The sequence below is a fragment of the Hemiscyllium ocellatum genome, chromosome 31 (assembly GCF_020745735.1).
Source record: "Hemiscyllium ocellatum isolate sHemOce1 chromosome 31, sHemOce1.pat.X.cur, whole genome shotgun sequence".
Lineage (NCBI taxonomy): Eukaryota > Metazoa > Chordata > Chondrichthyes > Orectolobiformes > Hemiscylliidae > Hemiscyllium > Hemiscyllium ocellatum.
In genome coordinates, this window is record NC_083431.1 from 49,936,054 (window position 1) to 49,958,733 (window position 22,680).

Sequence of the window (22,680 nt, forward strand, 5' to 3'; positions counted from 1 at the left end):
CTATAAGGTCATCCCTCATCCTCCGACACTCCAGGGAAAACAGCCCCAACCTGTTTAGCCTCTCCCTCCAGCTCAGATCCTCCAACCCCGGCAACATCCTTGTAAATCTTTTCTGAAACCTTTCAAGTTTCACAACACCTTTCCGATAGGAAGGAGACCAGAATTGCATGCAATATTCCAACAGTGGCCTAACCAATGTCCTGTACAGCTGCAACATGACCTCCCAACTCCTGTACCCAATACTCTAACCAATAAAGGAAAGCATATCAAATGCCTTCTTCACTATCCTATCTACCTGCGACTCCACTTTCAAGAAGCTATGAACCTGCACTCCAAGGTCTCTTTGTTCAGCAAAACTCCCTAGGACCTTACAATTAAGTGTATAAGTCCTGCTAAGATTTGCTTTCCCAAAATGCAGCACCTCGCATTTATTTAAATTAAACTCCATCTGCCACTTTTCATTGGCCTATCTGATCAAGATCCTGTCGTAATCTGAGGTAACCTTCGCTGTCCACTACACCTCAATCTTTCTTCTCTCACTTTAAAAATATGCCCCCTAGTCTTGAAATCCCTCACACTAGGGAAAAATAGCCTGCCATACTCCTCATGAATTTATAAACCTCTTGAAGGTCACCTCTCACCCTCCTATACTCCAGTGAGAAAATTCCCAGCCTATCCAACCTCTCTTTATAACTCAAGCCCTCCATCCCCGGCAATGTTATGAAATATCTCTGAAACAGGTACACGTTGAACCAAGGTATTCTGGCTCAGAGATAGAGACACTACCACTCGTGTCACCACAACAGCCCTCGCCTTATTTTTACATTCAATTCCTCTTGCGATAAATCATAACATTCTGTTAGTTTTCCTAAATACTTGCTGGTCCTGCATTCAAAGCCTTTGCGATTCATACAATAGGCCACCTAGAATCGCTGCATTTCTTGTGTAGACCCACAATGTCCTTAGGGACGGAATTTCAGGAATCTGACCCAGTGACACTGAAGAATTGGTGATATCTTTCCAAGTCAGGATGGTAAGTGACTTGGAGAACTTGCAAGGGTGGTACTCTCATGTATCTGCAGCCCTTGTCCTTCCAGATGAAGTGCTCATGGATTTGGATGGTGCTATTTGAGAAGTTTGTTTGTTATTTCTCTTCCTCAGTGACCAGAGCTCTGTCCTAATCCTAAAACAGCATTGGGTCTCGCCAGGAGCAGAGTCTGGTCTTAGCCTTGCCAATTGGAAGATGCCAATTCCAAGAAGTCAGAGGTGTGCCCCAGATACCCATTTCCAAATACCCTTTCCATTTTGGGAGGGCAGATCAAACCACAGTTCAGCGAGAGCATGAGTCAGAAGTTTATGTGTTAAAGCCCCACTGCAGAAATATGAGCTCAGAATGTAGGCTGTGACACAGCCAGTGCAGCGCTGAATGCTCTTTTTCAGATTAAACATCAAACTGAAACCTTTCTGGTGAGCCCCACTGGACTATCTAAAGAATGTCAGGGAATTTCTCCTGGCTGACTTGTATCTCTCAACCAACAGCACTGCACATTGATCTTATTGCTGTTCACAAGATCCGGCTGTGCCTTGATTGGTTGCAACGTTTCCTACATTATACACATTCCTTCTGACATGCAGGAACAGAAGGACATGGTGGGTGGGTTGGTGGGGGGGGGCGGGGGGAATGTTTACAAATCACTGACAGTAATGGCAGACTGAAAGCGCTGTTAATCAAGTTTGCAGAATCCTGGGTTTATAAACAAGGGCAAAGTGTTATAAGAGCAAGGAAGTTACGATTGAGCTATACTGAGAGACCAGATAGACTTGAATTATTTTGTTTACAGCAGAGGAAACTGAGGCGGTTTGACGTATATAAGATTATGAGGAGTACAGACAGGGTGAATAGAGAGCAACTGTTCCCTTGGTTGTGGGGTCAATCACGAGAGGGCACAGTTTTAGGGAAAGGGGCAGGAGCGTCAGAGGGGATTTGGGGAAAAGAAAAACCTTCTAGTGAGCGGGTGGTGGGAATCTGGAATGTGCTGCCTGGGAAGGAAGTGGAGGCCGGAAACCTTTCAACATTTAAAAAAATATTTGGATTATCACAAGTTCCAGGATATGGGACAAATGCAGGAAATTGGGATTAGGTCACCTTTAGTGGTAGTTACGTCAGTGCGGATTTGATGGGCCAAAGGGTCGTTTCTATGCTGTATGAATCCATGAAAAATACTGGTTCGGCCTCAGGTGCAGCACTGCATCCCATATCAGGCACCACACTTCAGAAGGGACGTGAAGCCATTGGAGGGAGTGCAGAGAAGATTCACAACACTGAGTCCAAGGACTGAGGAAGTTCAGTGACTAAGATAGATTGAGGAGGCTGGGTCCCTCCTTAGAGAGGTGAAACTTGAGAGATTTGAGAGGGACATTCAATATCCTGACTGTTTGAGACTTAGTGGATGGAACAGTAATTGTTCCCATTGGCAGGAATATTGAGAAGCTGACAACACCAATTCACAGTGATTGGCAAAGGGTGCAAAGATATAAGTGGAGAAACATTTTTCCCTGCAGTGAGGGGTTAGGGTGATCTGAAACACAGAGCCTGAGAGTGTACTGGAGGTTCAGTCAGTTGTGGAGTTTAAAAGGGAACTGGACAATTACCTGAAAAGCAAAGAAATTTCAGGGCTAGGAGAAAAAGCGAAGTCGTGGGTCTTAATGAATTGCTTTTTCAGAGAGCTGCCACAGCTTTCCATCTAAACTTTAACCATTCAGTGATCCTCTAATTGTGATTATACTTCAATAGTGCTTTCACATCCTGAGCTTGTAAAAGGTGCCACATAAATGGAAGTCTTTCATAGAATCCCTACGGTGTGGAAACAGGCCATTTGGCCCAACAAGTCCACACCGACCCATCAAAGAGTAACCCATCTAGACCCATTCCCCTATCACTCTACACTTGCCACTGACTAATTCACCTAACCCACATATCTCTGGACACTATGGTCAATCCAGAATGACCAATTCACCTGACCTGCACATTGTTGGACTGTAGGAGGAAACCCACACAGACACAGGGAGAATGTGCTAGCTCCACACAGACAGTCACCCAAGGCTGGAATCGAATCCAGGTCCCAGCACTGTGAGGCAATAGTGCTAACCACTGAGCCACTGTGTCACCCTGCCCTTTCTGGTAGTTCAGTGGTTTCACACGTTTCCATCAGCACCTAACAAAGGGATGGACATTACAGACTGCCAATCACACAGTCCCCTCACTCTGCCAGGCACTGCCACTCCCCTTGCCTCTGCTGGTCTGCCAGCCCAGTTACTGCCAGGCTGTTGTTGTGATTAATGAGTGCACTAACAGGCGGCACAGGTTAGGACCTCAGGAAAACCACAATCTTCATGAAAACAGTCGTCTGTAACAATCTTTCAGACACACAATGGAATGATAGAAACAACGCCACAATTCACTGTTACCTTGTGAAATTGAATTAATACGGCAACTGACTTTCTCTATCCCCAAACAATATCTGCTAAATGCTTTCAGTCAAACCTCTTTCCCTGTAATCAAGGAGTGACAGTTCATTTTTAAATAATATTACCTTCAAAATCCAGGTAGCTGATAATCTGAATCATTCGGAAACAATATGACTGCATTATTAAATCCTTATTAGTAAAACCTTGTTTAATACCACCTCTGGTTAACTCTATTGAACATTTCAAAGTACACTTAACCCACTCTCTTGCAGCAGCCACATGGGAAGAGCATTGCCTGCACAATCTACCATCTCCCTGTAGGTACACTCCACTCTAGCAGTACTTCATTATCACTGGGGCAGAGCACAAACACTGCACTGGAGCTTTGGCACAGCGCTGCCTACTCTGGCCAGGGTTATACAGCGTGGAAACAGAACTATTAGAAGTGCTAGCCTGGTTTGCGATGCCCACATCCTGTACCAGAATAAAACTAAAAGCACCAAAAATCTGAAAGAAGCAACAAAAAGAGATGGACTTTGGTTCCAGGAGACATAAGGGGCAGTCCTCTGGAGAGGGTTGGGAGAGGGGGAAGGGATGGGAGAGAGGGGGAAGGGAGAGGGGGAGAGGGGGAGATTGGGGAGAGAGGAGGGTGAGGGATGGGGAGAGGGGAAGGGATGGGAAGAGGGTTTAAGGGTTGAGGGGGTGGGGTTGAGGGATGAGGGGAAGAGAAAGGGATGGGGAGAGGGCTTGAGGGATGGAGATAGGGCTTGAGGGATGGGGAGAGAGTTTGAGGGATGGGGAGAGGGGCTGAGGGATGGGGAGAGGTGTTGAGGGATGGGGAGAGGGTTTGAGGGATGGGGAGAGTTGTTGAGGGATGGGGAGAGGTGTTGAGGGATGGGGAGAGGGGCTGAGGGATGGGGAGAGGGGCGGAGGGATGGGGAGAGGGGCTGAGGGATGGAGAGTGGGATGGAGGGATAGGAAGAGGGGTTGAGGGATGGGGAGAGGGGCTGAGAAGAAGGATGGGGGAGTGGGATTGAAGGATGGAGATGGCGTTCTGTTAGCGAAGGGCAAACTCTCACCTGCAATGATGGAGCGATCCATGTAGTTCAAGAGGTTAATGAGGAACAGAATGGCCACGACCAGATAAGACCTGCCACGGCTGATGTGAAAGTTGGCAGTGGCTGTCTCGGAGCCCGGGCTGCTCATGGAGCTGTAGCGGACCCCGGGAGGGTTCTCCCGGGCCAGAGAGCCGCTGTCACCGTCCATCATGAGAGAGAGGAGTGACTGCTGCTGAGAATGAAGTCAGCTCCCTCTGCGAAAGTTCTTCTACTTCTGCTAAACTAACGGAAGGAACGCCCTCAGAGACAAATCTAACACTCCCCCTTCCGAGTTTACTCGAGAGTTGTACTGTCTTCCCCAGCGCAGGCCGTTCTGGGGACTACTCCACTTGCACATACTATCCCCCAGAGAGGGAGAGCGCCTTTATAGAACTGAGGGAGACCTTGCAGCTTCTGCAAATCTCAGCCAAAAAATAATCGACAGAGAAACCAGAACAGCCATCCGTGTTCACTCTGGGAAAGTAATGACCACTTTAACGCAATCGCTGCCAACCCCCTCGCGTTTGCCCCGAGCAGTTTGATGGGGAAAAGATGCCGTCCACTCCACAGGTTGCTGGAGGGTTTGGGTCAACAGCGCTGGCTTGCTGTGTGACCTCCTGCTCAACCGCACCCCCACCCAGCTCTCAACCGCACCCCCACCCACCCAGCTCTCAACTGCACCCCCCACCCACCCAGCTCTCAACCGCACCCCCACCCACCACCCAGCTCTCAACCGCACCCCCACTCAGCTCTCAACCGCACCCCCCACCCAGCTCTCAACCGCACCCCCGCCCACCCAGCTCTCAACCGCACCCCCACCCACCACCCAGCTCTCAACCGCACCCCCACTCAGCTCTCAACCGCACCCCCCACCCAGCTCTCAACCGCACCCCCGCCCACTCAGCTCTCAACTGCACCCCCCACCCAGCTCTCATCCGCACCCCCCACCCAGCTCTCAACCGCACCCCCCACCCAGCTCTCAACCGCACCCCCACCCAGCTCTCAACCACACCCACCACCCAGCTCTCAACCGCACCCCCCACCCAGCTCTCAACCGCACCCACCACCCAGCTCTCAACTGCACCCCCCACCCAGCTCTCAACCGCACCCCCCACCCAGCTCTCAACCGCACCCCCACCCACCCAGCTCTCAACCGCACCCCCACCCAGCTCTCAACTGCAGACAGTGGCACATCAAAGGGGCAAGAGCGAGGTCACCCAGGCCGGTGGCACAGTGGTTAGCACTGCTGCCTCACAGCGCCTGAGACCTGGGTTCAATTCCCACCTCGGGCGACTGACTGTGTGGAGTTTGCACGTTCTCCCCGTGTCAGCGTGGGTTTCCTCCGGGTGCTCCGGTTTCCTCCCACAGTCCAAAGATGTGCGGGTCAGGTGAATTGGCCATGCTAAATTGCCCGTAGTGTTAGGTAAGGGGTAAACGTAAGGGTATGGGTGGGTTTCGCTTCGGCGGGTCGGTGTGGACTTGTTGGGCCGAAGGGCCTGTTTCCACACTGTAAGTCTAATCTAAATTTGGAGATGCTGGTGTTGGACTGGGGTGGACAAAGTTAAAAATCACACAACACCAGGTTATAGTCCAACAGGTTTATTTGGAAGATTTCAGGTGACCTGCAAATGAAGCAAGGGTGATGTAGAGAAAGGAAACGTTTCACACAGGGAGTTGTTAGGCTCTGGGAATGGGCTGCCTGAAGGTATTCATGAGGGCACTGGCTTTTTATTTGGAAAGAAACTTCAGCTTTATTTCTTTATTTTCCACTTAAGAAGGTCTGTAATGTGTAAGCTTTAACCCAATAATGTTTTACATTATACTGTAATTACTGCAATGTTTAACTTTTAATTTTGTTACTTCTTTCTACATTGTTTCTCAGGTTCTGTACCTGGATACTTATACCTGTGGTGGCAACATCATACACTTTTGTATGTACTCCTGTCCTTTTGTGCAATAAAAATAAAACAAATGGTGTGCTGGGATAATGGGGGGGGGGGGGGAAAGCAGGAGATTGGCACACAGAGAGTGATGGGGGGAAAGTGAGGACTGCAGATACTGGAGGTCAGAGTCGAGAGTGGTGCTGGAAAAGCACAGCAGGTCAGGCAGCATCCGAGGAGCAGGAGAATCGACGTTTCGGGCCTGATTCCTGATGAAGGGCTTATGCCTAAAACATAGATTCTCCTGCTCCTGGGATGCTGTGCTTTTCCAGCACCACACTCTCGACACAGTAATGATTGCTCACTTGAAGAGCCGATGCAGGCACAGTATGCCGAATGGCCTCCTGTTCCATATCAGTTCTCAGATTCTGTGAGATAAGGCTGATATAATTTATTTTGTTTCTCAACCTTCCTCTGCCTCAGCAGTTTGCCCATCCATTTCAGGTGCACTTCTTGTATGGATGTTTTAGCCATACAGTGCTGCAAGTTTAATATATAACCACACACTAAAAAGTCAATCCTGTCAGTCTGTAATGTCGCCTTGATCTCGGTAAGTCAATACTCAAGAACTTGACCTTACACACGTGTACAATTGCTGTGCCAACTAACAGTGCCATTGGCAATAAATGCAGCCATATGAGGCTGTTGAAGATATAATTAAATGTGACTTAAACTGTTGCATTGCTAATCATGTGTTAAAAGGGCACAGGTTCACGCTCGGAAATGGCAATTTTATACTAAGAGCAAAAAGATCTTCATACAGAGAATGATCAAACTATAGTGTCAATTTTCAGAAACAAAGATAGAAATTACTGGAGAAAAACTGTGGAGAGAAATCAGAGTTAATATTTCAGGTCGAATGATTCTTTTTCAGAACTGTGTAAATTTTCAGTTGGGAGAGGAAACATTTGGAATTATTTAAGGGAAGGATGCTGCACTGAAACGTTAGGGATCTTTATTGATGGGTGAATTAAGATCAGTTGATGAATTTTCTCATCTGTAGCTCTCTTGTGCACAAATAATAACACAACCTAATTCATCAGCCACTGATCGTGTTTTTGCATGCTATATCTTGCGATGCATATTTTACAGCAAAATTTTCACTTTTAAGGTAAAGGTTTTATGTACAGTCATAGACATGTAAAACATGGAAACAGACCCTTTGGTCCAACTTGTCCATGCCGTCCAGATATCCTAATCTAGTCCCATTTGCCAGCATTTGGCCCATATGCCTCTCTCTAAACCTTTCTTATTCATATACCCATCCAGATGCCTTTTAAATGGTGTAATTCTACCAGCCTCCACCAGTTCCTCTGGCAGCTCATTCCATACACACATCACCCTCTGTGTGAAAAAGATGCCCCTTGGGCCGTTTTAAATCTTTCCCCTCTCACCTTCAACCTATGCCCTGTGGTTTTGGACTCCCCTACCCTGGGAAAAGAGACCCTGGCTTTCACCCCATCCATGTCCTCATGATTTTATAAACCTCTATAATGTCATGAAGTACTTCACATTGCTTCTGGGAAATGTTCTTTTGCTATTAAAAGGCTGCATACATGCCCTTGCTGCTGACAAACTCCTGTTCAGTTGTAGGTGATGGTTTAACAATAACTTAATTCAGTTTGTCATATTTTATGTATATGCATGCACTAACCAGTAAAGTGACACTCTTCTATGCTCTGAAAACAAAAAATACTGGAGGTCACATTGGGTCAGGCAACATCTATGGAAAGAAAGCAAGCTAACATTTCAAACCTGGATTACTCTTCATCAGAGCTCCCATTCTTCTATGCTTTCTGTGAAACCTGGGTTCCACTCACCTTTAAACCCACTCTGCAAAGACTCCCTGGGTCTAGAATCCAATTCCTTATTTAGATAAGACTCCTTCATTAGCAGTGCCTAATAGACAGTGTAAATCTATTTGTTTGTTATGGGTCAGCAGTAAAGATGGGACAAACATGAAAAATACTAATGTAACTCAGCAGGTCTGGCAGCATACACGGAGACAGAAAAATAATGTTAAGGTTTCGAGTCTGGTATTACCCTTCAGACTGGAATTTCTCCGGGATTCTTCGTTTGTTGCAGGACCACAACATTCACAGTATTTTCTTTTATAGTAGTGGAGATGAGACTGGCTTATGTTTGATTTTATAAAGCCACTTTATGAATATATATAAATAGAAGATTATATGGTATTTTTAATTAACATCATTAAAGGGCAGGGACAAGAAAATTGTTTCCTCTGGTTAGAAAATGCAGAGAAGAGGGCACCACCTTAAAACAAGAGGGTGCTTCATCAAAGAGGATTCAGAAGTCACGTTTTCACACAGAGTTTGAACACAGAATGTGCAATCGTCCCCAAAATGCTGATGACGCTGAGTCATCTGAACATTTCAAATCAAAATTGAGATTTTCTTTGCTAGTCAAGACTTCTTTAAGCCAATGAATTCAGTTAAGACACAGATCAGTAGTAACCTAGTTGAATAGAGGTTCAGATTCAAGGTCTGTTCCTCTCTGGGAACAGATTCTCAGCTCCTGCTGTGGAGTCTTGCCAGTTAGATGTTAGTATGAGAAAATCATTTCACAGATAAAAACCACATAGACACTTCCTGATTTTTGCTCCTCGATTTGTCCTTTTCTGTTTTAAGGTCAGGTGAATTGACTAAGCTAAAGTGCCCATTGTGTTAGGTGCATTAGTCAGGGGTAAATATAGGGTAGGGGAATGGGTCTGGGTGGGTTACTCTTCAGAGGGTTGTTGTGGACTTATTGGGTCGAAGGGCCTGTTTCCAAACTGTAGGGAATCTGACCTAACCTAATCTAAAGTGAAATCTGGTGTTAATTCAAAGGGCTGAATGGCTTCCTACTGCACTGTAACACTGTGTGGATGTTTAATTGGTACATCAGGTTGCCTTACAGTTCCCAAAAGGGACAGTTGTGTCAGTTCCTGCCTGGTGAAATAGGCCAAAGCTCAGTAGGATCGGGGTAAGCTGCAGGTCAGTGTCGCAGCCTCAATGTACAAATGCAATGCTCCCACTTCCTTTCCAGTGTAAGAAAAAAGAACCACGTAACCAAACCAATGTGCAGATAGTGTTTGAAACTAAGATTGAGAAATAGTTAAGAACCACATTTTATACAACAGAATCACTTATTTAAGTTCTATTTTATATTAAGTTCCGAATTAAACCACAGAATTTCTAATCTCATATATTTATAAAATATATATTTTTATTTTAGTATTTAATATATAAAGAAAAAGGTAATTTAGTTCTATTTTGAGGTGGTGGTTTATCCATCTTGGTCCGTTGAGCTACTAATTATGAATGTAAACTGTGAGCATTAGTCAAGAGGAGCTGATGGACTGGACCTTTAACTGAAATTGAAAGCAAGACCGTTGTTCAGGGAGGTAGGAGATACTCTCGGATCTGTCACCGCCTCTCATGTCATCCCTTTGCTGAATCACAAAGGTCGCACAGCTCAGAAAGAGGCCATCCAACCCAAAATGTCTGCACCAGCTATCCGAATAAGCAATTCACTTCAGGTAATTTCCCCACCTTCTCCCTGGAACATTGCACATTCTTCCTTTTCAGATAATAGATTTTGGATGCCTCAACTGAACCTACCTCTACCACTCACTCGTGCCATTAATATGCATTTAACATTTAATCTTTAATCAGAAAATTCAGATATTTGACTGTGTCACATAGGCATAGACAAGAAGTTAAGCTTTTGGCTGTAATATTACAAAGTTCATACTTCAAATGATGGTAGGTTGTTAGGAATGCAGCAGGTGATGCATTGTAAAAACAGTGATAACACTGATAACACACTAATCCTGCAATGAAAAGTGCAGGAAAGGATGCCAGGAGCAGCATCAAGAACTAGGCATATCTAAAACAGGTGTTGACACCTGATTCCTGAAGAAGGGCTCATGCCCGAAACGTCGATTCTCCTGCTCTTTGGATGCTGCCTGACCTGCAATACATTTTCAGCTCTTGACACCTGATGATACGACTATATTGGATTACTTGAGTGTCAAACAGTGGAAGCAGCATGCAATAGACAGGACTGAGCAATCCCACAACTAACAAATCAGATTTCAGCTTTGCAGTCCTGCAATGGAATAAGGAATTCCAAAGATTAACAACTCTCTCGAGAAGAAATTCCTTTTCATCGCAATCTCAAATGAGAAAACTCTTACAGAACAACGTCGAGTATCCGAACATCAATTATCCAAATTTTGGTTTACCTAAACAGGATCTCAAGGTCCTGTAAAAACACTATCCATTATCTGAACAATTAATTATCCGAACTCTTAGTAATCCGAAGAAAATACTTCCCACCCGTCTCGTTTGGATAATCAAGGTTGTTCTGTATTTTGAAAGTGTTCCCCCAAATTCTAGATACTCTGAGGGAAATATCTTGTCAGCCCCCTGTCAGAATCCTTTATGTTTCAATAAGATTACCTCCAATTTTCTTTGGAGAATCTTCCAAATCTTTTATCATAAGACAACACTTTCATCTAAGCAATCTGTCAAGTGAAACTTCTTTGAATTTCTGGAAGTGCAAATATGTTCCTCTTTGAATAAGAGAGATGGAACAGTACCTAGTTCTGTAGGCGCGCTCTCACCAAAGCCCTGTACAGTTGTAGCAACTAGTTTCTGAAGCTCCTCAGAGAAAGGTGAAATGATTGCAACTTATTCAGGATGTTCAAAAGTACTTCATAATTACATGTGCTGCTGGGAAATGCAGGAATCAACTTGTTCGAAATGACAAGTAGTAATGAAGAAAAATGAGCAATCTGTCCAAATGATATCAGGTAATAAAAATCAAACAAGACCAGGCTATAGTCCAACAGGTTTATTTGAAATTCAAGTTTTTGGAGCTCAGGCATGTTAGGGAAGTATAAGACTATATGTACACCTTATAGTATCATACCACACCTGAGGAAGGAGCAGGGCACTGAAATCTTGCAATTCTGGAATCCCTCCTATTGGAAAGATGTTGTGAAACTTGAAAGGGTTCAGAAAAGATTTACAAGCATATTGCCGGGGTTGGAGGATTTGAGCTACAGGGAGAGGCTGAACAGGCTGGGACTGTTTTCCCTGGAACGTCAGAGACTGAGGGGTGACCTTATAGAGGTTGACAAAATTATGAGGGGCATGGATAGGGTAAATAGGCAAAGTCTTTTCCCTGGCGTCGGGGAGTCCAGAACTAGAAGGCATAGATTTAGGGTGAGAGGGGAAAGAGACCTACGGGGCAACTTTTTCACAAAGAGGGTGGTACGGGTATGGAATGAACTGCCAGAGGAAGTGGTGGAGGCTGGTACAATTGTAACATTTAACAGGCATTTGGATGGGTATATGAATAGGAAGGGTTTGGAGGGATATGGGCCGGGTGCTGGCAGGTGGGACTAGATTGGGTTGGGATATGTGGTCGGCATTGATGGATTGGACCAAAGGGTCTGTTTCCATGCTGTACATCTCTATGACTCTATGACTAATTTCAAATAAACCTGTTGGACTATAACTTGATCTTGTTTGATTTTTGACCTTGTCCACCCCAATCCAATACTGGCATCTCAACATCAAGTGATATCAGTTGAGGAGTAAATATTGGTCAGGTCTCCCCTCCATTTTTTGGAAGAGCCATGGAATCGGTTATATCCAGCTGAGAAGATTGAGCCTCAGCTAAAAGACAGCACTCTAATGGTGTTGCAGTCATTCAGAACTTTACCAATATCAGTCCAGATTGTATGCTCAATACTCTGAAATGGATTATGACTCAGAAATATGAGTGTTATCATTGAACTGTGGCTAGCACTTCAATCTACAGCACAATTTCCTGGTGACTGCAAACTACTACACTCTCTTTCTTGTAATTTTAATGAAGCCTACTCACGCTGAAGGATTAGTCCCGACTAGTAATGAAGCATTAAAAATTGAATAAATCATACTTTTTGTCCAACACAATTGAAAATTGTGAAAAGCACAGAGCGGGTCATTGTGTGGGTTTGTGGAGAGAGGGAAATGTGCAGTTAACATTTCAGGTTGGTGACCTTTCTCCATGAACATCAACCCTATGTTTGTTTTCTCTCTACAGTGCTGCCTGATGGACTGAGTGTGTACGAGCACTTTATGTATTTGGTTATGCGATGGAGCTTTATTGTGATCACAGTGGAACAGTATTGAACATATATTGACTTTTGGGGTCAGAGTGCAAAGATTACAGTGCACAAGAACTCTGGCTGCGATGAAAGGGAGATGTAAGCCTTTGGCTTAGGGTCCCTCTATGGCAACCAAAGGGTTGCCTCATTCCATCTGATGCACCAAGACGTGCACATAAGTGCCCAAGTGTCAACCCAAGATCTTAGAATCTCTACAGGCCATTCAGCTCTACCAACCCTATGAACAGCATCCCACGCAGACCCACCCCTCTACCCTATCTCTCTAACCCTACAGAGATAGGGTAGATTAGCATTTCCCATGGCTAATCTACCCAGCCTGCACATCTTTTGACAGTGGGAGGAAACCCATGCAGACACAGGGAGATCATGCAAACTTCTCAAATTCAGTCACCTGCGGGTGTAATTGATCTCTGGCACTATGAGGCAGCAATGTTAACCGCTGAGCCACCTTATCCTAAGGGGAAATGACAGAGTGATTACTTACTTACAGTGTGGAAACAGGCCCTTCGGCCCAACAAGTCCACACCGACCCGCCGAAGCGCAACCCACCCATACCCCTAACCTAACACTACGGGCAATTTAGCATGGCCAATTCACCTGATCCGCACATCTTTGGACTGTGGGAGGAAACCGGAGCACCCAGAGGAAACCCACGCAGACACGGGGAGAACGTGCAAACTCCACACAGTCAGTCGCCTGAGGCGGGAATTGAACCCAGGTCCCTGGCGCTGTGAGGCAGCAGTGCTAACCACTGTGCCACCGTGCCGCATCTCAGTGGATGCTGAGAGGATGTTTCCCCTTGTGAGACAGACTGGAATTAGAAAACACAGTTTATGGATAGATTGGGCTTGTATTCATTCGCGTTTAGAAGAATGAGAGGCTGCCTTGTTGAAACATACAAGAGTCTTAGTGTGCTTGAGAAGGTAGATGCTGAGAGATTGTTTTTCCTTGTGGGAGAGAATAGGACCAGATGGCATAATCTCCGAGAAAACAAACACCTATTTAAGAGAGAGATAGAGGACGAATTTCTTTCCTCAGAGGGTAGTGATTCTGTGGAATTCTTTAAGCGAGAGGGCTGTGGAGGCTGGGTCATTAAATAGAGGCTGAGGTAGACAAATTAGAATTAGGTTTATTGTCTTATGTCCTCAAGTACAGGAGTACAGTGAAAGGCTTGCAATGTCGCCGGTATAAAGTACTGTACCTAGGTACAAATTTAGACATAAAATAGAGAAATAAAGAAAAAAAAGTTACATTATCTTAGTGATTCCTTATATATATATTAGAAAATAAGAAACAAAGTTAAAAAGAATGAAATCAAGGGTCATGGGAAAAAGATCAGAAAATGAATTTGACGATTATGGGATCTCACCGAATACCAGACCAGACTTGACAGATCTAATGGCACAATTCTGCAACATCTTAGGGTCCTTCTATGGCAAATACGTCCATTCTTAGATAAACGAACCAAAACTGAATTACAATACTCCAGGTGCAATCTCACCTATGTCCTGTACAATTGAAATAAAACATTTTTAATCATGTACTCAAAAGGGTAACTGTGTGAGAATAAGGCCCCTCAAAGAACAGCAAGGCGGCCTTTGCGTGGAGCCACAGGAGTATTTCTTCTAATACTGCATCAGTGTTTACTGTGGAAAAGGACATGAAAGATATAGAATGTAGGAAAATAGATGGTGACAGCTTGAAAATTGTCCATATTACAAAGGAGGAAGTGCTGGATGTCTTGAGATGCATAAAAGTGGATAAATCTCCAGGACCTGATCAGGTGTACCCGAGAACTCTGTGGGAAGTTAGGGAAGTGATTACTGAACCATTGACTGAGACATTAGTAGCATCAATAGTCGCAGGTGAGGTGCTGGAAGACTAGAGGTTGGCTAACGTTGTGCCACTGCTTAAGAAGGGTGGTAAGGACAAGCCAGGGAACTATGAGCAGTGAGCCTGTCCTCGATGGTGGGCAAGTCTTTGGAGGGAATCCTGAGGGACAGGATGTACATGTATTTGGAAAGGCAAGGACTGATTAGGGATAGTCAACATGGCTTTGTGCACGGGAAATCATGTCTGACAAACTTGATTGAGTTTTTTGAATAAGTAACTAAGAGGGTTGATGAGGGCAGAGCAGTAAATGTGATCTATATGGACTTCAGTAAGGCATTCAACAAGGTTCCCCATGGAAGACTGATTAGCAAGGTTAGATCTCATTGAATACAGGGAGAACTAGCCATTTGGATACAGAACTGGCTCAATAGGAGAAGACAGAGGGTGGTGGTGGAGGGTTATTTTTCAGACTGGAGGCCTGTGACTAGTGGAGTCCACAAGGATCGGTGCTGGGTCCACTACTTTTCATCATTTATATAAATGATTTGGATGTGAGCATAAGATGTATAGTTAGTACGTTTGCAGATGACACTAAAATTGGAAGTGTAGTGGACAGTGAAGAAGGTTATCTCAGATTACATTGGGATCTTGATCAGATGGGCCAATGGGCTGGGGAGTGGCAGATGGAGATTAATTCAGATAAATGCAAGTAGCTGCATTTTGGGAAAAAAAATCTTAGCTGGACTTATACATTTAATGATAAGGTCCAAGGGAGTGTTGCTGAACAAAGAGAGCTTGGAGTGCAGGTTCATAGCTCCTTAAAAGTGGAGTTACAGGTAGATAGGATCGTGAAGAAGGCGTTTGGTATGCTTTCCTTTATTGGTCAAAGTATTGAGTACAGGAGTTGGGAGGTCATGTTGCGGTTGTACAGGATATTGGTTAGGCCACTGTTAGAATATTGTGTGCAATTCTGGTCTCCATCCTATTGGAAGAATGTTGTGAAACTTAAAAGGGTTCAGAAAAGATTTACAACAATGTTGCCAGAGTTGAAGGATTTGAGCTATAGGGAGAGGTTGAGTGGGCTGGGGTCATTTTCCCTGGAGTATCAGAGGCAGAGGGGGGACCTTATAGAGGTTTATAAATTCATGAGGGGCATGGATAGGGTAAATAGACAAGGTCTTTTCCCTGGGGTGGGGGAGTCTAGAATTAGAGGTCATAGGTTTAGGGTGGAAGGGGATAGATATAAAACAGACCTGAGGGGCAACTTTTTCACTCAGAGGGTGGTACGTGTATGGAATGAAGTGGTGGAGGTTGGTACAATTACAGCATTTAAAAGGCATCTGGATGGGTATATGAATACAAAGGATTTGGAGGGATATGGGCCGGGTGCTGGCAGGTGGGATTAGATTGGGTTGGGATATCTGGTCCGCATGGACAAGTTGGACCTAAGGGTCTGTTTCCATGCTGTACATCTCGATGACTCTAAATCCTCTTGCAATAAAGGCAACATACCTTTTGTCTTCCTACTTGCCTTTTGCATACACAGGTTGACCAAATGCTTGAAACATTAGCAACCTGTGTTTTAGTAACATTGATTGAGGGGTAAATGTTGAGAAATGTGTTGCTGGAAAAGCGCAGCAGGTCAGGCAGCATCCAAGGAGCAGGAGAATCGACGTTTCGGTCATGACCCCTTCTTCAGGAATGAGGAAAGTGTGTCCAGCAGGCTAAGATAAAAGTTAGGGCGGAGGGACTTGGGGGAGGGGTGTTCGGAATGCGATAGGTAGAAGGAGGTTAAGGTGAGGGTGATAGGCTGGAGCGGGGGTGGGGGCTGAGAGGTCGGGAAGAAGATTGCAGGTCAAGAAGGTGGTGCTGAGTCCAAGACTTGGGACTGAGATAAGGTGGGGGGAGGGGAAATGAGGAAGCTGGAGAAATCTGCATTCATCTCTTGTGGTTGGAGGGTTCCTAGGCGGAAGATGAGGCACTCTTCCTCCAGCTTCCAGCGCCGTATTGCCATTGTCTGGCGATGGAGGAGGCCAAGCACCTGCATGTCCTTGGCGGAGTGGGAGAGGGAGTTAAAGTGTCCAGCCATGGGGCGGTTGGGTTGGTTGGTGCGGGTGTCCCAGAGGTGTTCTCTGAAATGTTCCGCAAGTAGATGGCCTGCCTCCCCAATGTAGACAACGCCACATCGGGTGCAGCAGACGCAGTTAATGATGTGTTTGGAGGTGCAGGTGAATTTGTGACAGATATGGAAGGATCCCTTGGGGCCTTGGAGGGCAGTGAGGGGGAGGTGTGGGTGCAAGTTTTGCATTTCTTGCTGTTGCAGGGGAAGGTGCCGGGAGTGGAGGTTGGGTTGGGTTGGTGGGGGGGTGTGGACTTTACGAGGGAGTCGCAGAGGGAGTGGTCTTTCCGGAATGCTGATAGGGAAGGGGAGGGAAATATATCCCTGGTGGTGGGGTCCGTTTGGAGGTGGCGGAAATGACAAAGGATGATATGATGTATCTGGAGGTTGGTGGGGTGGTAGGTGAGGACCAGTGTGATTCTGTCCTGGTGGTGATTGGAGAGGCGGAGTTCAAGGGCGGAGGAGCAGGAAGTGGAGGACATGCGGCGGAGAGCATTGTCAACCACGTCTGAGGGGAAATTGCGGTCTTTGAAGAAGGAGGGTTGTTCGTTATTGGAATTGATCCTCCTGGGAGCAGATCTGCAAACAGATCCCACCACCAGGGATATATTTCCCTCCCCTCCCCTATCAGCGTTCCGGAAAGACCACTCCCTCCGCAACTCCCTCGTCAGGTCCACACCCCCCACCAACTCAACCTCCACTCCTGGCACCTTCCACTGCAACTGCAAGAAATGCAAAACTTGCGTCCGCACCTCCTCCCTCACTTCCCTCCAAGGCCCCAAGGGATCCTTCCATATCCGTCACAAATTCACCTGCACCTCCAAACACTGCATCTGCTGCACCCGATGTGGCCTCCTCTACATTGGGGAGACAGGCCATCTACTTGTGGAACATTTCAGAAAACACCTCTGGGACACCGGCACCAACCAACCCAACCACTCCGTGGCTGAAAATTTGAACTCCCCCTCCCACTCCACCAAGGACATGCAGGTCCTTGGCCTCCTCCATCGCCAGACCATGGCAACATGACGCCTGGAGGAAGAGCACCTCATCTTCCGCCTAGGAACCCTCCAACCACAAGGGATGAATGCAGATTTCTCCAGCTTCTTCAAGTCCCCTCCCCCCACCTTATCTCAGTTCCAACCCTTGGACTCAGCACCGCCTTCTTGACCTGCAATCTTCTTCCCGACCTCTTCACCCCCACCCCTTCTCCGGCCTATCTTCCTCACCTTAACCTCCTTCCACCTATCGCATTCCCAACGCCCCTCCCCCTTACCTTTTATCTTAGCCTGCTTGGCACACCTTCCTCATTCCTGAAGAAGGGCTAATGCCTGAAACGTTGATTCTCCCACTCCTTGGATGCTGCCTGACCTGCTGCGCCTTTCCACCAACACATTTCTCAGCTCTGATCTCCAGCATCTGCAGTCCTCACTTTCTCCTGAGGGATAAATATTGTCTAGTGCATAGCAGAACACTCCCTTAAGTTTCACCCAAATATTACAAAGGGATCTTTTGCATCCAGCTGATAAGAGAGTGGGCCCTCAGTTTAAATTCTTACCTGGTTAGTGCCAACCTACCCTCAGTACTATCTTAGCATTAGCCTAGATTTTGTACTAAAGTCTCTGAAACACACATTCAAACTCAGAAGTGAGTGTTCCTTCTGATCGACATCTTTTGGTCATTGGGCCTGTAATTGCGTACAGCTGCAACATCTGAATGAAAAGGTGAACTGTTGGAAAGGAAGATGTGTTTTGTTGGGGGGGGGCAATATATCCCTACCCCCGAACCAGCAGGCCCACACTCAAGTCCCATCTGCTCCAGAGGTGCATCATCATGTCTCTGAACAGACTGATTAGACAAAAAAACGAGGTATAAGTAATTTGAGACATGTGATAGGTTTAGTGTCAAGAGGAGCACATATGGGACGGCACGGAGGCAAACACTGCTGCCTCACAGCACCAGGGACCCGGGTTCGATTCCATCCTTGGGTGACTGTCTATGTGGAGCTTGCACATTCTCCCCATGTCTGTGTGGGTTTCCTCTGGGTGGTCCAGTTTCTTCCCACAGTCCAAAGATGTGCAGGTTAGGTGAATTGGCCACGCTAAATTGTCCCATAGTGTTGAGGGATGTGTAGGTTAGGTGCATTAGTCAGAGGTAAATGTAGGGGAATGGATCTGGGTGAGTTACTCTTTGGAGGGTCAGTTTGGGCTGAAGACCCAGTTTCCACACAGTAAGGATTCTATGGTTTTTCTATTCTATGATGTGTATGTACGGTCCCCACACTCTAAGACTGTGATTTTCTTTATGTTATGTTTGAATGTTGTATGCTGATTTATCATTAATCAATTGTTCCATTGTTTCTCTAACACCAGGATGATAGGTCGATTAAATAGATCAAGTTCCCTTTTGCATTGCAGTTCTAATGTCATGTCAGATTCATAATATATGACCCCCTGCCAACTCAGTGAAAGCTGGACATCCTCACTACTGCCACACCCACCAACTGGGTGAAAACAGGACCACTGCCCATTCAGCAGGGACACCTGTACAGTTGGTGACAATTAGATCACTGTACATTTGGTGACAGCTGTACCCCTGCCCTCTCGGTGAAATCAGAACCCTGCCCTCCCAGTGACACAGACCCCTGTTCTCTTGGCGACAGTTAGACTCTGTCTTCTTGGTGATAGTCAGACACCTGCCCACATGGTGACAGTCAGACTCCTGCCCTCAGGGTGACAGACAGACCGCTGCCCAGAGGGTGACAGACAGACCCCTGTCATCTGGGTGACAGACAGTCCGCTGCCCTCAGGGTGTAAGACAGACCCCTGCCCTCAGGGTGACAGTCAGAACCCTGTCGTCAGGGTGACAGTCAGACCCCTGCCCTCAGGGTGACAGACAGACCCAGTCGTCAGGGTGACAGATAAACCCCAGCCCACAGGGTGACAGACAGACCCCTGCCCTCAGGGTGACAGATAGACCCCAGTCGTCAGGGTGACAGACAAACCCCAGCCCACAGGGTGACAGACAATCCCCTGTCGTCAGGGTGACAGACAAACCCCAGCCCACAGTGTGACAGACAGACCCCAGCCCACAGTGTGACAGACAAACCCCTGTCGTCAGGGTGACAGACAGACCCCAGCCCACAGTGTGACAGACAGACCCCAGCCCACAGTGTGACAGACAATCCCCTGTCGTCAGGGTGACAGAGCAGCGGCTGCCTGTGAAGGAGAAGGGGGTGGGGCTGACTGCTACCGAGGGGGCGGCCCCGGGATCGGGCTTTCCGCTCGGGGAGACAGACTCTAACCCCCGGAGCAGGCAGCACAGGACACGCCCAGGCCCAGGCTCAGGCCTGGAGACACCATGAGGCCCCAGCCCAGCGGAAACTAAATGGAGCCGGGTCCGCGTCAGGTGAAGAGGCCGCGGCTGGAGTCCGAGCTCGAGGCCCGGGGGAGCGGGGGGCCGGGCTCCGAGACCCGGGGGAGCGGGGGGCCGGGCGCCGAGGCCCGGGGGAGCGGGGGGCCGGGCGCCGAGGCCCGGGCCCGGCAGGACGGCGCCTATTTCCACTCGTACTCGGACGTGTCGATCCACGAGGAGATGATCGCGGACTCGGCCCGGACCGGCTGTTACCGCCGGGCCCTGCTGGGAGGCCTGCGGCCTGCGTCCGGGCCCGAGCCCCGGGCTCGAGTGAGCCCGCTGCGGGGCCGCACGGTGCTGGATGTGGGCGCGGGCACGGGCATCCTGAGCGTCTTCTGCGCGCAGGCGGGGGCGGCGCGCGTGTACGCGGCGGAGGCGAGCGCGGTGATGGCGGAGCGCGCCCGGGAGGTAGTCGAGGCGAACGGGCTGAGCGGCCGCGTGCTGGTGCTGAGGGGCCGCGTGGAGGAGGCCGAGCTGCCCGAGAGGGTGGATGCCATCGTCAGCGAGTGGATGGGCTACGGCCTGATGTACGAGTCGATGCTCCGCAGCGTGCTGCACGCCCGGGACCGCTGGCTCAAACCGGGCGGCCTGCTCTTCCCGTGCCGGGCCGAGCTCTACATCGCCCCGGTCAGTGACCCGGCCCTGCACGAACGCCTCTCCTTCTGGGCCGGAGTCAAGGAGCAGCACGGCGTCGACATGGCCTGCATGGCCGCCTTCGCCCGCCGCTGCCTCATGAACGACGAGATGGTGGTGACCCCCCTGCACGGCGAGGATGTCCTCACTCGGCCCGCCATGTTCGCCGCCGTCAACCTCTACACGGTCACCGAGCGCCAGCTCGAGGAGCTGGGAGGCCCCTTCTCCGTCTCAGCCTTTGGCATCGCCACCATGCACGCCTTCGCCATCTGGTTTTCTGTTACCTTCCCGACGTCCGCCCCCACAGACCGCACAGGCGATGGGGGCCATGACGACGGTCAACGTTCGACCAGGAGCCATGACGACGGTCAACGTTCGACCAGGAGCCATGACGAAGGTCAGCGTTTGACCAGGAGCCATGACGATGGTCAACATGTGACCAGTGGCCATGACGATGGTCAGTGTTCGACCAGGAGCCATGACGATGGTCAACGTGCAATCAAGAGCCATGACGATGGTCAGTATACGACCAGGGACCCTCACGATGGTCAAAGTGCGACTAGTACTTATGGTGGTCAACGTGTGACCAGGAGCCATAACAATGATCATTGTATGACTAGTAGCCCTGACGATGGTCAACATGCAACCAGGGGCCCTGACGATGGTCAACGTGCAACTAGTGGCCCTTACGGTGGTCAACATGTGACCAGAAGCCATGACAATGGTCAGCGTGCAACCAGTGGCCTTGATGATGGTCAACGTGCGACCAGTGGCCATGACGATGGCTATCAAGCTACCAGTCCCCCTGCCGATAGTGTGTGTACAGCTAATGCCAGCAATGATGCGTCCAGTGCCAAAGCCCATGCTTCCCATGTAACCAGTACACACATCAGCAATGGCACTGTTGAGAGCCAATGTGCAGTCTCAGCCAATGGTGACAATCTCTGTGAATTTAATTTCAATAATGATACTAACCCCGTTACATTTGATCCCAACACTGATGAATGTGAGCCAGTTGTCCTGTCAACCTCGCCTTTCGCAGAGGAAACACATTGGAAACAGACCTTGCTTTATCTGGATGAACCTGTCCAAGTGTTCCAGGACACTGTGATAAAGGGGCAAATAACTTTAACTCCAGCTGTAGATAACCCACGACATCTGCGGGTATCTTTGGTTTATGAGATTGGAGATAGTGGAAAAAAAACGAAAGTATTCAAAATGGGGGAGGATTTCTCTTCGTTTGAGTGACGCTTTATTGGTTTTTGGGCCCAAATGGCCCCATCCGTGCCTGGACTGTTACACTTGATATTTTTTGCTGTTTGCTCTCCAGTTGATTTCCGAACTGATTCAGTTGAATGACTCATTGTGAAAAAGTTGCCTTAACTCCATGAACCCATGCGGAGAGCCAAAGGAAGGAATGGGCAAGCCAGGGAAAATAAATTCAATCCTAAAGAGACGTTGATTTGCTGGATTGATGATTGTGGGACAAAAACAAATTAATCAAAATGATTGCTGCTTTTGAATGAGTTGCTGTTCATGCATGTATCCTTTTTAAACATTTTAATAACTTAATGAACAAACTTAGTTTGGTTTGTCACTCCAATGTAACATGTAGTTTGAACTCTGAGAATTATTGCACTGGAGCTTTTCACAGTAAATTGCTGGCTGCCTGCTCTGACTTAGTGTTCATGCGAAGTAAATTGATTCTCACTTGAAACAGATTCACACAGCTCAAGTAGGAACTAAACTGACTCCTGTTTAGTGTTGCTTTAGCTGATTGATGTCAGTGTTAGCCTCAGTATCCTTGTGAAGGGGAAAAGGGCCATGTTCTGTTTGGAAAAAAAAAGAGACACATGTGACTGTTTCAGAAGATCCCATGTTAGTTGTGACACAGGGATTTTACTTGAAGCATCAGCTTTTGTTTCGAATACTGACTAACTTGTGCATTTGCAGCTTCTTTATTGGTTCATTTCCAAAGTACCATTGCGACAT

At 47.5% G+C, this 22,680-nt stretch overlaps 2 protein-coding genes across 2 annotated transcripts in view; one reads left to right on the forward strand and one right to left on the reverse strand.

The window, feature by feature from the left end:
* Nucleotides 1-4,789, reverse strand: part of LOC132830323 (protein spinster homolog 3-like) — a 142,416-nt gene extending 137,627 nt beyond the window's left edge. The window contains exon 1 of the mRNA XM_060847931.1: nt 4,548-4,789. Within this exon, the coding sequence (XP_060703914.1) occupies nt 4,548-4,737 (190 nt within the window). The 5' untranslated portion in view covers nt 4,738-4,789. The remainder of the gene's footprint in view (nt 1-4,547) is intronic.
* Nucleotides 4,790-20,028: 15,239 nt separating this feature from the next.
* On the forward strand, nt 20,029-22,268 carry LOC132830272 (protein arginine N-methyltransferase 6-like). Its single transcript, XM_060847815.1, has one exon. It carries the CDS (start codon nt 20,029-20,031, stop codon nt 21,934-21,936), a length of 1,908 nt encoding a protein of 635 aa, XP_060703798.1. The 3' UTR covers nt 21,937-22,268.
* The last annotated feature ends 412 nt before the right edge of the window (nt 22,269-22,680 follow it).

What these genes read in the sequence shown, in the direction of transcription:
- LOC132830272 (XM_060847815.1), top strand. Translation starts at nt 20,029, where the DNA reads ATGGAGCCGGGTCCGCGTCAGGTGAAGAGGCCGCGGCTGGAGTCCGAG.